Below are 15,941 nucleotides of genomic sequence, written 5' to 3' on the forward strand. Positions count from 1 at the left end.
TTTAAATCATGAGAGAGAGGAAAAAAGAGTCAATAGATTTCTTCTTTAATAAATTTGAATTTAACTTTGATACAATTATTTCCTTTTCATGTCGTTCCTTATTTGGTTTATAACAGATGTGGGTGAGAGGGAGTTTTTGCTTCCAAAAGAAAAATTAAAAAGATGAATGTGAAGGGCATCATGTAAGATTACTGGATAAGATGCTTACTACCAACTTTAACGTCCCCGGTTCAAACGGAGCCGGGGTCTTATTGTTGCATGTCATCTCCCCCACATTACCTGTCTGCATCTCAACTATATACTGCCAATTGAAGGCAAAATGCCCTAACCATAAGTATTAAGGTTAAGTTCAATGTGCGGAAAATGATCCAGTATACCAACAAAACAGATTTTTTTTTATTCTTACCATGTATTTTCTCTGGTCCAAATGAGAAAATAAACTCCACTTTTCCATATTCTGGAAACCTATCATCTGCACACATGGAATAAAAAAGGGAACATGAATCTTAAGTTACAGCAAAATTTATAAAAAGGCAATACATCCATTGATTGCAAGTGTTAGTAGTGTAAAATCATCGATCAATCAATGGCAATCTCAAAAAAGGCAATAACATGAGGGGTCCTACAGCATGCAGCCATAAATGAGCACACAAAATATAATTCATTTTGTAGCAGAAGAATGTCAGATTAGCCATGGACAGATGCGCTCACACACAATCGCATGGCCCATCTCATTATCTCCTGGCGGAGATAACAAAGGAGGGCTTTATGCCAAATGTCTTACCTTTGAATGTCTCATCAAGCTCGTCTTTCCCAAACACAATCCCCAGGTCATGAACAGCGCAGGTGTGAAACTGCACCCGGAATATCACGTCTCGGCATGGGCTACGGTAGCGTTTGTGGTAGCACTTGAGCTGGAGGGTGAAAACCATCAGAGGAACTTTAAACAACACTGTACAGCAGCAGCAATGCACCAAGCAGCCCCACCAGAACTCAACGGACCAGTTTATTAGAGTTGGATATGGTTGAAAAGATTCCATTTTAGCTCCACAGGTACACTGACTATCACATAAATAACCATTCCAGGTGTCAAATCTGATAAGACAAAAAAAAATAAAACTGCAAAATCAAATCACTTCTAAGAGCTCAAACGCTGAGCTGAACACAATATGAAATGATCTTTGTGAAACATGAGCCAGAGACATGTCAGCTTGATTCAGTGCTCTCCACACTGGCTCAGAGCTAGAGAAAGCATTTAAGACTTTATATTTATTTATATACCTCATAATGTATGGCCTCTCCACAAGCTTTAAGGGCAACACTAAAACCACACACAGGAAAATCTTGTTTCTCCCTCCTGCTGTTTCCTGATGGGCAGCCTGGACCTGTTTTTTTACAAGGACCTCACATTTACAGGTACTGGAGGAATATCCCTTAACCCAAACAACTTGTAGCTCACAAACTGCGGCTGTAAAGAATTGAAAAAAGCTGAAATAATTACATAGAATTTACAATAATATAATATAAGAAGGAATGGCAATTGCAGGAAATCTGCAGCAGCTGAAACTATATTGGAATATGATTTTGAGAAAAGTGGCACTGACTTGCGTTAAACAAACCTATTTTCCACTTGTGGGGCCATATTAGACCAAAACATATACGGTCCCCGAAATCCACACAAGCACATAAAGGATTGAGGACGATAGGAAGATAAAGAAGAATATCCTGTGGCTTAGTGCAGCTTTCTGGGGATATGGCAAACCTCCCACTAAGGGGTCCGTTTCAGGAGGAACACAAGGCTGCTGAGCCAAGTTTGCGAACACGAAGTAGAAGGAAAAACTATCATTCCAAGCTTACATGTCGCCTTTAGTGCCCTGGCACAGTTTTATGTTCACACACAAACATAAACTAACCAAAGCCCTTCTCACCCCACATAAGTGATCTGAAATGTTTAATGAAAAGTTAGAAAATGTTAAGCTTTTCCTTTTAAGTTCTGATTATCTTTTTTTAATATAACCATTCGGTAATGAATCACTCTTGTGCAGTCATATTATCCATAACTCATTTCCACAAACACATACCAGTGCAGTTTTAAATGCAGGAGCACACTCCATGCTGACTGATGTCTCTCCCATAAAGCCACAGCTCACATTCCCTGCGTTATCTGAATAATAACGAGCGTCGGCGGCCACGGCTCGGTCCGCTGATGCATTCAGCTGAATCCATTAGTCTGTCTTAAATAAAGGATGAGATATGAGCTCAGCTCCAAGGGGCCAATACCTAACAGCCTTGGGTATACAGTAAGTGCTCCTTTGAAATTCTCCATGCTGAAATTATGAGCCCCGAGGACATATCATGGATAACATGATGGCCTGAATGACAGCAGAAGCAGAAACTTTGCTGATGTGTGCAGTTCTTCTGCTTTAAATAAATGCAGAATAAGTCAAAAGTGCAATTTAATTAAGGATTCCCCTTTCCCTATTTTAAAAGTGCAAATGGCCAAGAAGAAAACATGCCAAAATGTGAAAATATGTGTCACAAAGAACTGAAAAAAAACATCTAACACGCACTTTCGAATGCTCATGTCATGCTCAAACAGAACCCTGTGTTTCCAGACGCAGTTCCAAAGGAAGTACGCTGAAGTACATAGCCATTTTGACGTCATAGTTTCCAGCAAACGTATTGTGTGCTAATGATGGTCTATAAAGTGAGGTATAAGACCCAGTCTAAACTGTCTTCCCCCATGTTTTTATGGCCCTATTTATTCTATAAATGGACCCTATAAACTGCTGCAGCACATGCATTCAGTACATACAACGTCACGATTGGAAAAAAACTACTGGAATTCCATCTGTACTAATATACAATAAATAATCTGTACATCCTCTGTACATTTCCACAGCTGTTCTCATACAAGGATAATCATCTCTTAACATCCATTTATTTATTTTTTCCTTCTGGCACTGGAAAAAAGTAAGACAATAGACTGTCTCTGTTATTGGCTTCACACAGGTGTTAACATGACATAAGACAAAAATGTTTCCAGTTTCTTGTTTCCTGGTTGAAATGTGACAGAATGAGATCCAAACAAGTAAGATCGTATTTTATGGATTTTTTAATGCAGTGTGTCTGTGCCATTCTTACCAAGATGTCCCCTTTCAGAAGAAGACCAGGTTCAATGGTGATGCAGATGCTTGTCTGGCTGTCACCCTGAACATTACTGCAATAGGAAAAAGCAAACATGTTATATCACAAGACTGCCTTCATCATTACTGCTGTAAAAATGATCACAGTACAGTTACATTACATTACATTACAGTCATTTAGCAGACGCTTTTATCCAAAGCGACTTACAATCAGTAGTATGTTACATATCATTCACCCATTCACACACTGATGACAGGCTACCATGCAAGGTGCCACCATCAGACTCTAACTAACATTCATCATCCAGTCCACACCGATGGCAAGCCTTCGGGAGCAACTTGGGGTTAAGTGTCTTGCCCAAGGACACATCGACTGCCGAAGCCGGGTATCGAACCACCGACCCTCTGATTGGAGAACTACCTTGCTCTCCACTACGCCACAGCCGCCCCAGTTAAACATCACTCCATTGCATCGGCTTAAGGTTTACTTTCTTTTTGATGCTGATTGTCTGGGTATTACCATGCCCACCTGATCTACATCGTCTACTAACAATCCCTTATTTGCTTCAACAGTGCCGGGCTAATTTTGGGTATTAGTGTCTACACGATTGTCTAACTGGAAACGTAGGATCAAAGGGTGGAGAGTGTTAATATAGAGCATGTGAGAGAAAGTGGGGAGGTATGTGACTTGGGGCTTTAAGCGGCTGACAGTCTGGAAGTACATGTGCACTGATTCTGTCACACCTAGTTATGGTGTATGCTGTGAATGTGTTTAGAATATTGGCACTATTGTAAGAATGGATATCTTAGAAACAGTCCCATGCCATTAGGCTTTACTATTTGCAGTGCTGACTGTGAAACACTTCATAACAGCTCCATAGTTAAAATGAGGGGGAAAAGGCAAGTAGTTAGATATAGGCAGGACAAAGGGATCAGGGAGTTTAAAGCTGCACTGCTGTATTTTATAGTAATGATGGATACAATGAGTATGTGTAATGTAAAAGGTGCTGCTTGTGGTAACAAGCTCTATTAAGCATTTAAGCATCTTTCAGCTTTCTGTTTTGGTTTTCTGGTTCACAAACTCTGCTCTTATTAACCTTATTTCTACATGGAACATGTAGCACTACCATAGGAGTCAGGGGAGACCAACAGAGCTTAAAGGAGAGTAAATATTACTTTGGTGGCCAGAAACATGACTTTAAATGAATGAGCTGAAGGAGTTCTGGTGAACCTGCATGATCATAGTTGTTATGACAAGCATTAAGAATATCAAAATAGAAAAAACAAACTTTTCGCTGAGGGTCTTGTTTATTTATTTAGGTAATATAGAGACCTCAGTATTAAACTGAGACTGTTTCATAACATTCCTGAGAGTAACTTTTAGGTTAAAAATGCTAGTTAAGTATACAAATTGCTCTTTTAGCTATAGAAACTGCATGATCATTAGCATGCATGTTTTTTTAAGACAGGTTTTAAGAAACCAGATATAATAAGCTGTGTCTGTTATATTTAAAATAAAAATGCTTTTAGATGTGGTGTAAATGTAGCCTGTATGCCTGCTTCACCCATCTGACGGCAGTGTAGATCTCCTCTCCTCCCGCATCTAACTTCCCCTCTTTGGAAAACAACAAGAGGAAATCATAGATTCCATTTATTTCCATTTTCCCTGGCCCTGGGAACCAGGGGGGGTCCTCTCACAGGAAACCCCTGCAGGTGTCCACATGGATGTCTGTCTGCCTGTTTCATTGGCTCTCCACTCACAAATTACACAAGAAGAGATTGCGGGATCTGAAGTGGAGAAACAAGAGCCTGCAGCTGGGGAGGCTAACTAAATACAATAATGTGAGGGAAGCACAGAGTGTAAACTGGCAAGAGTGATGAGGTATGTGGATATTGGGGGGGCAGTGGAGTTAAGGGAGAAGCTATAAAGGAAAATCAGTTTTTTTTTATTATTGAGCCATTACGAGCTTGCTATCCCTGGAATCTTGTAAAAGCATTTGAGTATGAGTATGTTTTAAGACTCACTAGATCCCAGATGTGTACACGGGCTGCATGGCCTGGTAGATCTTGAGAAAAGGACGACAACCTGGAACACAATTTTTTTTAAAAGCTATTACAACAGAAATAGTGTGCGTTTAAAATACGGATAAGTGAATGCATTTCTGTGCACAACACCCACCTCCTTTAGACTCGAAGTTGGGGATGCCGTGCATGATGACATGGTGAAGGAACAGCGGTTTGTTGTTGATCTTGATGTGTCCGGAGAGCAGGCCGCTGAAGTACTCCACATACCTGAGGGACGCAGAGGCAGAGAACAGGAGGACATGAACATGATGCTAGGTTTCCCATCTGGCAAATAGTATCATGAATCTTAAAGGGAAGAAGGTATAATCCTGTGTTCATCGCAACAAAGATACAAAGTCCTTTAGCTTTGACCTATCGAAACAACGATGATTGTTGTCAGCCGTGCTGACAACGATGATTGTTGTCAGCCGTGCTGACTGAGCCAACCTTTCACCTTGTTTTTACCATGATCATAATCAATCAACTAGATTATTTAAGGTTTAGTCTCTGGGGGCAACAGCCAATATTCTGGGGGTTCCGGTGTAGCCAGTGGATAACTGGGCCAAGACTTCCTCTTCCTTTCCTCTTTCCAACTTGAAACACTAGAACCGAGTTGGACTTGAGAGAGGACATATGCGACCAGATTGATTCACATTAGCCAGTTTTCACTAAGAGTTCATTATCATCAGATAATTGCCGATGGGCTCGAAGATTGTATTACAGCATTTGCTTTTTGCCTATTTGCTCTTCAGACGAACTGTTTGCCTGCATGCAACCAAAGCCCGCTCAAACGTGATTAGAAAAACCCACTCCACACTATCTTCCCAGCACAAAACAGCAGACAGACAATGGTAGAGACTATTTGGTGAACATAGTGGAGTATTTAGCAGTTAAAGAGACTAAATTTACCCTCAGGAGTTGTTAGAGAGCAAAGCAGGGAGAGGAGGCTGAATAGTGGATATTTGTCAGGTGGATAAAAACAACTCAAAATGAATGCTAATGTTGCTCCTCTTTTGCTATATGCGTAAATGTGCAACTCTTTGCTAATAAGTTAGACATATCAAAATCATAAGACAAAGGTTTCTTTGTCATACAGTTCACATTGGGGTCAAACCAGGCAGCAACTTCAGCTTCTGAAAAGTTAAGCCGATGTGGAAGTGCCTTAAACTTGCAGTCTGTCTACTGGCCAGCAGGGGCATCTCCTCTGAGTTTATTGTCTCAATCCCTAGTTTCAATACAGCATGTTTATTTAGTAAAATTAAAGTCCCATTTAGAGTAAAGTAGACAATGAAGCAGGGTATGTTTAAGTCTGTGGCTTTCACTCTGTGTTTTCAGTTCATAAAAGTTAATTGTAACATTTTGGTCAACCAAAAAGTTTTAGGATTATTGTAATAATTATAATTATTATAACATTTAGTGTTAGTTAGATTTAGCTCAACCCCATTGTTCCACTTCATGTTGCAAAAACACAAGATGGCAACACCCAAAAACCATGGTGCCAACGTCCAAAATACTCCAGGCTTCAAAAAACTAGTCCACAAACCAATGGGTGACATCACAGTGACTATGTCCCCTTTAAATATACAATCTATGGGTCAAACTCACACAGTAAACAATAAGTGGGGGAAGGCTGACCTTTTCTGAGATGGCTGCCCAACGGGAAGCACTTTGTCTTCATAGAAGCGCTTCATGGCAAACCTGTCCAGAGCCTGGTCAGCACTGCATTCAAACACAAAAAAATTGTACATTTGAGTGAAGTTAGTATTTTAAGATTAGAATACGATGTATGTGTGTGCAGAATTGTCACAGTACTGCCATGTAAGAAATCTGACTGACACCATGACAAAATTATTTTAATGAAAATCAAAGCAATTGAACCCTTCTTTAGCACTCTTATTATCAGAAATCACACCAAACACATGGGTCAACACAAACATAGACATAGGACAAATAGTTATACTATTTCACACTAGAATATATAGAGGATTCATACTATTCCCTGTTATGTCATGCAATGTAAGCCACTTGAGTCCAGTGCACATCTGAAGATCTTGCAGACCAAAGTGGCCTCATTGTTTATGTCTGACAGCTAATTCTGCATAACCTTTGTTTCGTATAGCACACAGTTAAACATTCTATTGTAATATTTTTTCTTAACATCTATATTCCCATATGGCAAGTGTCACAGTGTTTTCATCCTTTGCTGCTACTTATCTATTCAAAGCAGCTTCACCCCAGCTTTAGTTTTGTAAGAAAATTAATTCCAAGTGAAATCTAATACTTTTACAGGGAAGAGAACGTAATAAAAAGAAAGCCAGGACAATCAGTGTTCCAGACTAAACAACACCAAGTCATGCGCTTGCCTTCTGATTGTTTAACAGTTTACATCTCCCTGCTTTTTGTGATTGAATGCCATTCTGTTTTGACATACCTAAAATCAAATCCAATAAAAAGAAAGAATAAGAGGGGCCTTCATAGTTTGAGTCTTATGATCTGGTGACTCGCTAACTCATTGCTTTCTGCTCAAAATTATTATATAGAACACTTTTCCTTTCTTCCCTTTCTACTAAAAGTACAAAAAGTGTCTCGAGTTCCACCCCTCCTCCTTCTGTTCATCACATCTCTGTCTATTCTTGCAACGGGGATCGAGTCTTGTGATGAACAATGCTGGTTTATCTGTTTTATCCTGTTGTGTATCCTCCTTGTGTCTCCCCCTACTGCATGTTTTTCTCCTCTTCTATTTTTCTGTTTCCTAAAAAACATATGAATCTCGCTCCCTCTCTCTAGTTTTCGGTCCTCTCTCTTAAAGCAGTTTGTGATTTACCCCTCTGCAGGTATAGTTGGGATTATAGACCTACCTGGCAGATATGTTGCTGTAATGCATGTATGCTGCCACCACCACTCCAGTTCTGCCCCGGTTGCCCTGAAAAGACATCAAGCAAGCAAGAGTTGACTTCAAATATCTTCCAGGTCATGATGGTGTCATAAGAACAATTTATCTTTACACATCTTCATAATATAGAAATTTCTTAAATGGGGCTATAGTTTTATTCGTGTGTTGTTTTTAAATGCAAAATTCAAGAACCAAGGTAGTCAGATCACCATTATTAAAAACCAAAAAGTAGAACCTAAACAGCAACGATTTAGATAACTAAATCAATGTTACTAAAGTCTGATGCAGTCAGGACTTACTCCAGAACTTAAGTACTGCACTTCCATAAAGTTTGGACTTTTAGTCACTAGTTGTGGTCAAAATCCAAAATTGAAGGATCATACATTTCCCATAATTCAACGTGATAGTATCTTTGTGTTGTGCCTCTGCTGCCTAGAAAGTACCCAGATTTTTCAAACTCCATGCTATGAGTGTAAAGTTTCCAAGCCCAAGCCTGATGACATCATCAGGGTTATTTATTCAGAACCACAGAAGACATTTGAAAAAGCTGTTACAGGCTAAATAGCTCCCCTTAAGACTTGTCAAGCGACTGGTAAATTGGTGAAGTACCCCTTTAAAGATTTGCTTACATTATAAATATCAATTTCAATCATAAAAGATATCAAGATTCATGTGATTATACCTGTTATTTATATAGTAAGAAAAAATAGTAGCTGGGCATTTAATGGGTAGTTCACTGAGCCAAAGTCCAAGCACGTTACTATGGCAACAAACCAACCTCAGATTGCATTCATTCTTCATATCCATCCATCTTTAAAACAAGGGTCACAGTGGAGGATGAGTGTTGTCCACAGTATAAATAACGCGGCTGCTTAAACAGCGTGGAGCCCAGTGGAAATGATTTGTTGATATGTGTCAACCCAAAGTGGCCTGCTTCCTTAGTGACCACCACAACTTCCAAGCCCACACTCATCACCAGCATTACTCAACTTGCCGTAGAATAACACCAGTTGTTATGGCAGCCGACTTGTTTGTAACCTCCCTGTGGGAACATTTTGGAATGAGGCACGGATCCAATGGTTAATTCTTATGTTGCAAAACACAATCAGGAACGCAATGAGGGTTAACGTGAAAATCATGAGGCATTACGTTAGGGACCTCGGTCTAGTAGTTGCATTTGGACATACTTTTTATGGTTTGTGTCGGCATGTTTAGGAGCCAGATGAGTGTGGTTTGCCACAAAAGTATAATGTGATGCAAGTAAGTTTAGGCAACAACACCAAGATATTGGTCAATCAAGTTTTTATGGCATTGTTACAAGTAAAAAGGGTAAATAAACCTAAATAGCCATGATGAGTGGGGTGCCTCATCTCCCTAATTTGTGTTTTCCTAACCCTCGTCCAGCACGACCCAACCCAAACAAGCAAAATAAGAGACACACTCTCACACACAAACACCATTCACTCGTCATTACACACACAAACACACCAGACAGTTGCAGGAAGTGGGGGCCCTGAGAGGAGCCTGATAGCACTGCATACAGATACCATTCTCACAGCAGCACCCTTTTAGTTTCACCTTGTTGTGTATCACCACCACATTGTGGCTGTCCGCACTCAGCCAGGTGTCCATGGCCTTGCAGATGCTGCAGATTTTATCCAGGGCTGGAGCGTGGTGGTCAGGCCAGCCAAAGTCCAACACCTGGGTGAGAAGAGAGATTTTCAGTCAGATTGATGGTCAGTACAATATACATGAGAGGAGAGGAGAAGAGAGATAAAAAAGTAGAGGAGAGGAGAGGAGAGGAGAGGAGAAGATATCGAGTAAGTCAGGTTTACCTTTGGATTAAGTTGGCTGATGTCATAACGCTTCTCACTGAGGTTGAAGAGCTAAGAAAAAAAACAAAAACACCATCATAACAATTCCTCAGCATTAAATTGTACAGAAGATTGACAGACAAGAATATATGTTAGTATATATATATGATTTAAGACTGTTAACATTGATCAGTCTTTACTCTAACAAAGGTTTTCCTTTGCTGGCTTTGCAAAGGTAGTATAGTAATGCTAGGTTACTACTATGTTAGCTTGCTAGCTGGACATGCTAACCTGAGGGACTAATATTAGAGCAGATGAACACACTGCGTTTTTAGATATGTAGAGAAAAAGTCTTAACCCTAACTTTTACGTTGATTATCACTCTTACTAGAGAAACTTTGGATTTCTCTGTGAATGAAAGTGGAGAAATCCACAGGGAGTCTTTTCTACACAGTGAAGCATATAGCTTATTACTTAAACACGGGTATAGGATCAGTACTCGGTATTGGCAGAAAACTCCGGTATCAGTAGCCGGACTGAAAAAGTCGGTTTGGTGCATCCCCATTTTGAACATTGTCCTATTCATTATTCATCTAAATTCATCTAATGTTGTTTTACACACATATAGAAATAGGTTTTGGGACTCAAACAACCCACTTAAACTGCAGGGAAGTTTCCTAGCCTTAAAGTTCAATAAGAAACAAAGGATGAAGCTTGTAGCAGAAATAACATATACTATAGGTTAAGGCTGAGGTTTTGAATGGTGATTTTCTAACTTGACTGTAGTAGCAGCCACTGGCCACTGAACCCCAGATATCAATACCAATAGCATTGTGTGAACAGAGATGTACACAGAAACAAGTAAAACATCTGTCGCGTGAATGTGTGTGTAGATTTGTAGTCGGGACTGTGAGGGATCAGCTGATGATCGGCTGACCCCGGGAGCTTTAATGACTACATGTTCCTACCTGAACTTACGCTGTTTGTTTCATTCATTTTTGAAAAAAGTAAATCACTCTATTCATGCCAGAGCTATCCACATGAACACAGCAGAAGCGTACCAGGTAGTTTTGGCCATGTTTGGAGCGCAGCATGGAGGCGACCTCCCGCAGGTTGGCAGCGTAGTTCTGCTCCTCCACACTGCTGGGGAAGGAGACGGAGATGATCCTCTCTGTGATGTAGATCAGGTCCAGCTCGTAGCTCTCCTCCAGGGCCTGCAGCAGACTTGTGCTCCTGTCAGAGAGATAGAGAGGCATTTAATCTTCAGTGTGGGTCAGACAGCAATTTTGCATATCAAAGGCCTTGCCGCGCATACAAAACAAAACTGAGGTGGACCGCTGGACCGCCAAATAATAGGAGTTTAATACCCAGAAGTAATGCAGCACATGTGTTTTGTTACACAGGTTCTGGTGTTTATCAGACCAGATAGTCGTTGATCACTTTAACCATGTATGTCCAGGACAAGAGTGCCAAAGGTTGTTTTTTCTGAAAATTCCCTCCTCTTCAGGTGGATTTCAATTCAGCAAATTCCATTTCTGATTCAGTTGAACACACTGTTCTTCGAGACTACAACAAACAAATATCCTAATATGGTAACACACCACATAAATCGTATGTCCACAATGAAGTTATACTAGAGGGTTCGCATTGGCCTCTAAAGGATTAGCTCTCACTCTCTGCATTTAACACATTTTGTGATCATAAACTTTGGCTGTCTAAGAGGGAAAACAGAATAAGAAGACATTGACTGGGAATCGGTGGATTGCGCCCTTTGGGTTGGAAGGGAGTCACTACCCCAAGCGAGGGGGTTCAACTTCACATTATGAAACCTTGCCAGGTATATGTAGTAACCGTCCGCTCCTCGTTGTTGGAGCAACACCCCTTAGCTGCTGTAAAACCACTGTAAATCACGGCCTCTCATGGCTTTTTTCCTTAATTGAGCTTCTGTCAAGTTTCTCCAAACAGCTAGTGCAGCATTATCCACTGCTCTGTTGCCAACTGATCTCATTAAGAGTTCCAAAATCCAACACTTATCTCATTATCTTCTTGATTTGCCAATTCTTTGGAGAAAAGTTTGGATTTTTTTTAAGCTATCAAAAACAGCTTGTTAAAAGTAACAGTTTAACACAAAGAAAGTGAATAAGTGTATTTGATTTCAACAGCTTTCTTTAACTTTCAAAAAGGCATTGACAGATTTTTCATTTTGTGCAAAACTACTCCTTTAAGTGCCTGCGCTGATCTTGTCCATTTCAAAATGTCTACAGAGAATGTGGTTAGTGAGATGGAGAGGTTAAGGGAGAGGCGTCTGGACCCTTGAGGCCCAGACTGCAGCATATTTCCCACATTTGTCAGCTGTAAGAAGCCCCTGAGGAAATTGCTCATATGTCTGGGACAGAAGAGCTCTCCAGGTTTACTATACAAGCACTGTAACCTGTTTTGTACTGTACATCTGGACCCACTCAGAACTTGCTTACTGGAAATTATTCATGAAACTGATATGTCACACATGCTCTTTCTCATGTGTTGCAACATACTTTGAAATAGTTCTAAAAGTTGTGTCTTTAAGGGTTTTGTAATTTGCCAAAAGTTTGTTGTTATTTCTTACATTTCTTGCATCTCTCTCGCTCCTTTTTGCATCATTCTTAGTATTCCCTTTCCTCTTCTTTGCCCTCTCTGTCTCTGCATATGTATGTCTTAGGCCTCTGGGTGCAGTCAGTGCCAATATAGACCTGTGGTTTGGTCCTCTTCCAGATCCACCAGCATGCGCTGACCGGCCTAGCGCCAACCTGCTTCTCATCAGCTGAAGAGATGAAGCGATTGTGCTTTTTTTCTGCACGTCGCATTAAAAGGACGAAGCGCTATCTCCACACGCTCAATTTCAGCGCTGCAGTGATCTCACTGGTTCATTTTAACAGAGATCAACAATGTGTTAGGAATGTTTCATAGGGACACCTGAGACATTAGGCAGTAAAACATCTTGCCGGATATTTCTTAGTAATAATAGTGCACAACCAAGACTTCTGTCTCTTCAATCTAAAACACTGAGAGGCCTCCATCATCCCACACTTCCCTGGTGGTGAACACCTACCGGTTCCCATGATCTCAAGGGTCAATAATCAGTCACTAGTCACTTCATAAAAATGGCATAAGGCTAAATAATTATTATTCCTGCACATACTTGAAGCTGCACTCATAGTTATTGTCTTAACAATGGATGAAATTTCGTGTATAAAGTTTTTCTCATGTAATGACAAAACTGTAGAGAATTATATCCCAACCTTCAGAACTCACAGAGCTTTTTATTCATTTTATTTAGCTCAATGTTTTGGCTTTCAAGCCCACAAACATCCCTCTGATCAACCTTATTCACAGCAAAAAAACTTGAATAAAAAGACTCTACACTTCCTACCAAGCACCGAGTCACCAAGGACACAGTCAAAGTTGGCAACTAGCTTACCCCAGCATAAGAGTCAGTGGAGTGAGACCGAAATAGAGCTGAGGGTAGGGTGAACGTTTAACTTCCATTTGTGGGGTGGCCCGAAACAGTAATTTTTTGTTAAAATATTTGCCATAAAACTTCATAAGGTGATAAAATGTCTAGCCAAACACTATAGATTTTATAAGACGTAATAGCCCTGCCAGTATAGTGGCAGAACAGTTTGATCAAAGCTGTACCTATATGTTTTCTCCTTTAACAATATTCTTTTTTTTTTTTTTTACTCCAACATATAGTCATTTTGCATGTTTGCTTTACTGAGACATAGCTGTGATGATCTGATAAGATGATTACATTTGATGGCTATGCAGTAGTTTACAGTATGTTATTTGGAAACAAATAACATTAATAACTCTGGTGTATTCATGCACAACCAGATGTAATAAAGAAGATAACATTTCAAAAATAAAAAAACTCAATAGGGTGTCAACAGTATGTATGCATCCTAATTTATCTTCAACATACATCACATTTTTTGTGTAGTGGATGAGGGCTTGTTATCTCTCTATCAGCTCTGTAGCATTATGCACATTTTACAGATTAAAATGTATCCGTCTGTATCAGAATGTAAATAAGCCTGTCTGGACGCACTAGTTTGATTGGATAGAAAGAACATTACATAATAGATAACCGTCATGACTGCTGTTATGCACTTTTGAAAAGCCTATGATTTTTCCTTTATATGGATGGAAAATGACTGTAATCTCATACTGTGCCGGTGCTGTTATTAACGACGATGTATCAGATGTTGAAATGTTTTTATAACTCTGTATCAACTCTATGGCTTGCTGTGAGGGAATCAAACTGTCACTCAAACTCAGCACAGCGCTTCAGCCCCAACTGTTGTGGTGTCCAGTTTTACACATCACTTACACAACTGACAACATCTGTGATTCCCTAAGGGCCGAGGTGAGTGGGGTCGACAGCAAATATTTTTGTGTCCAACCAAACAGCGTGAGGTGCAGTTCAATGGCAGGGCATGTTGCTACGGCAAATATCATATTACACCAAAACTTTTCATTTCAAATACTTCATGACTCAAGCTGAATGTGTTAGAGGATGGATAAGGTTGTGCTTGATATTTGTTTCCCAGCCTTCATTATCTTTTTGTTCTTTTGGAGAAAACGGTGGAGATTAGATCCTAAAATAATTCAAAAAATACAGCCCAATAAGCCATATGAAGCCTTTTATGGCAAACTTGAAGGCTTGAATAAAAGAGTTCCTACCTCGATGGTCTGCGCCGGGACTCCATGCTCTTTGAAGATTTCGTTGAGCCCTGCAAAACACAAAGAGAAACAAAAGTACTTTAACATAGACCTATACATATAACTTTCATACATACTATTTATATATATACATATAATAAAAGTTCATTGTGAATTATTATTTTTTTTTTTTTCAAATGCCACAAATAGTTCCATTGCTTGATTGTGGATTAAACTGCTATTGATCCGTGATTGTATTAGTTATAAGGCAATCCCAGAACCTAACTGTTCTCTGACTGTACCACAAGTTCGTTCTTGTTAAAGATGGAATGAGTAGGAATTTCCTAAAAACAATGTATAGACTCCTACGAAAATAATCCCTCTCAATCATCACTCATGACCCACTACTAGTGTGTGTTGGTGTCTGTATCCACAGAGACCTTGCCCTCTGCCTGTGTTTTATGAATTTGCTGAGTTCGGGACGTTTCAGTGGTCCAACCTCCATAAAAAGCGTAGCAACCAGGTGCCATTGTTAGCAAGCATCCAAGAGGACAGTACATAAATGACGGACACAGTGCTGAAAAAAAAATGCAAATATAGGGAGGAAAACACCAAGCGGACTAAGCTCCTTCCAAAAAAAGTGTGAGCTGGGGTTGGCTTTCCCCCAGCGCTGTTACACTCGTTGATCCGGGGAGGAGGGGCCAACTTTCAACTGTGTGTTCACAAACTGCAACCGAGAAATCTGACTCATTCTGCCTTTAATGGTGTTGACGACTGGTTGAAAATTGATTTATAAATTGTATTCATCTCTCTAAATTGAATAAATTGAGAGACAAATTCTGATCATTGCCTCGCTTTACACTTGAGGTCACATTTTACACACTGCGCGCAAAGTGCAACAAGCAATGGGCCCTCTTATACGATGCTGTGTGAGAATGGCGTCAGATGGCACCCCAACAAATCAAAGCAGAGAGGCCCTTGCAGAGGAAGTGTGACTGAAGTTGATTGACTGTGTTTGGCTCCACTTTGCCTAGACTTCCTCGCATCCCCCCTCAAAACCAGCTAAAGGTGGGGGTCAAAGGTGACATGGACTTGTTCACTCCCCTATGGTGTTTGGGTCACATGTACACAGGAGGGGGCTGTTATCCATCATCATCCATTAGATCAGACTGGATGACTGAGCATCGGTGTCTAGAGTCCTGCTCGCCTCCCTGGATGAGTTTCAGCCTGCTCTGCTCTCTAACGCCTGACGGTTTGTCAGAGTACACATTCAAACTAACGGAGACAGCATCCATATGTGCAGTAAATCATGTGAGTGGGCTT

At 40.2% G+C, this 15,941-nt stretch overlaps 1 protein-coding gene across 5 annotated transcripts in view; it reads right to left on the reverse strand.

The window, feature by feature from the left end:
• tns1b (tensin 1b) overlaps positions 1-15,941 on the reverse strand; it is a 163,835-nt gene that overhangs the window by 40,937 nt on the left and 106,957 nt on the right. For all 5 annotated transcript variants that reach the window (XM_054614701.1, XM_054614700.1, XM_054614703.1 and 2 more), the window contains 11 exons: positions 14,640-14,689; positions 10,979-11,150; positions 9,939-9,989; positions 9,682-9,804; positions 8,069-8,133; positions 6,846-6,929; positions 5,326-5,438; positions 5,172-5,232; positions 3,145-3,220; positions 785-914; positions 407-472 (listed from right to left, as the gene is read on the reverse strand). In XM_054614701.1, coding sequence (XP_054470676.1) covers positions 407-472; positions 785-914; positions 3,145-3,220; positions 5,172-5,232; positions 5,326-5,438; positions 6,846-6,929; positions 8,069-8,133; positions 9,682-9,804; positions 9,939-9,989; positions 10,979-11,150; positions 14,640-14,689 — 991 coding nt within the window. The remainder of the gene's footprint in view (positions 1-406; positions 473-784; positions 915-3,144; positions 3,221-5,171; positions 5,233-5,325; positions 5,439-6,845; positions 6,930-8,068; positions 8,134-9,681; positions 9,805-9,938; positions 9,990-10,978; positions 11,151-14,639; positions 14,690-15,941) is intronic.

The sequence above is a fragment of the Anoplopoma fimbria genome, chromosome 16 (assembly GCF_027596085.1).
Source record: "Anoplopoma fimbria isolate UVic2021 breed Golden Eagle Sablefish chromosome 16, Afim_UVic_2022, whole genome shotgun sequence".
NCBI classification, from domain to species: domain Eukaryota; kingdom Metazoa; phylum Chordata; class Actinopteri; order Perciformes; family Anoplopomatidae; genus Anoplopoma; species Anoplopoma fimbria.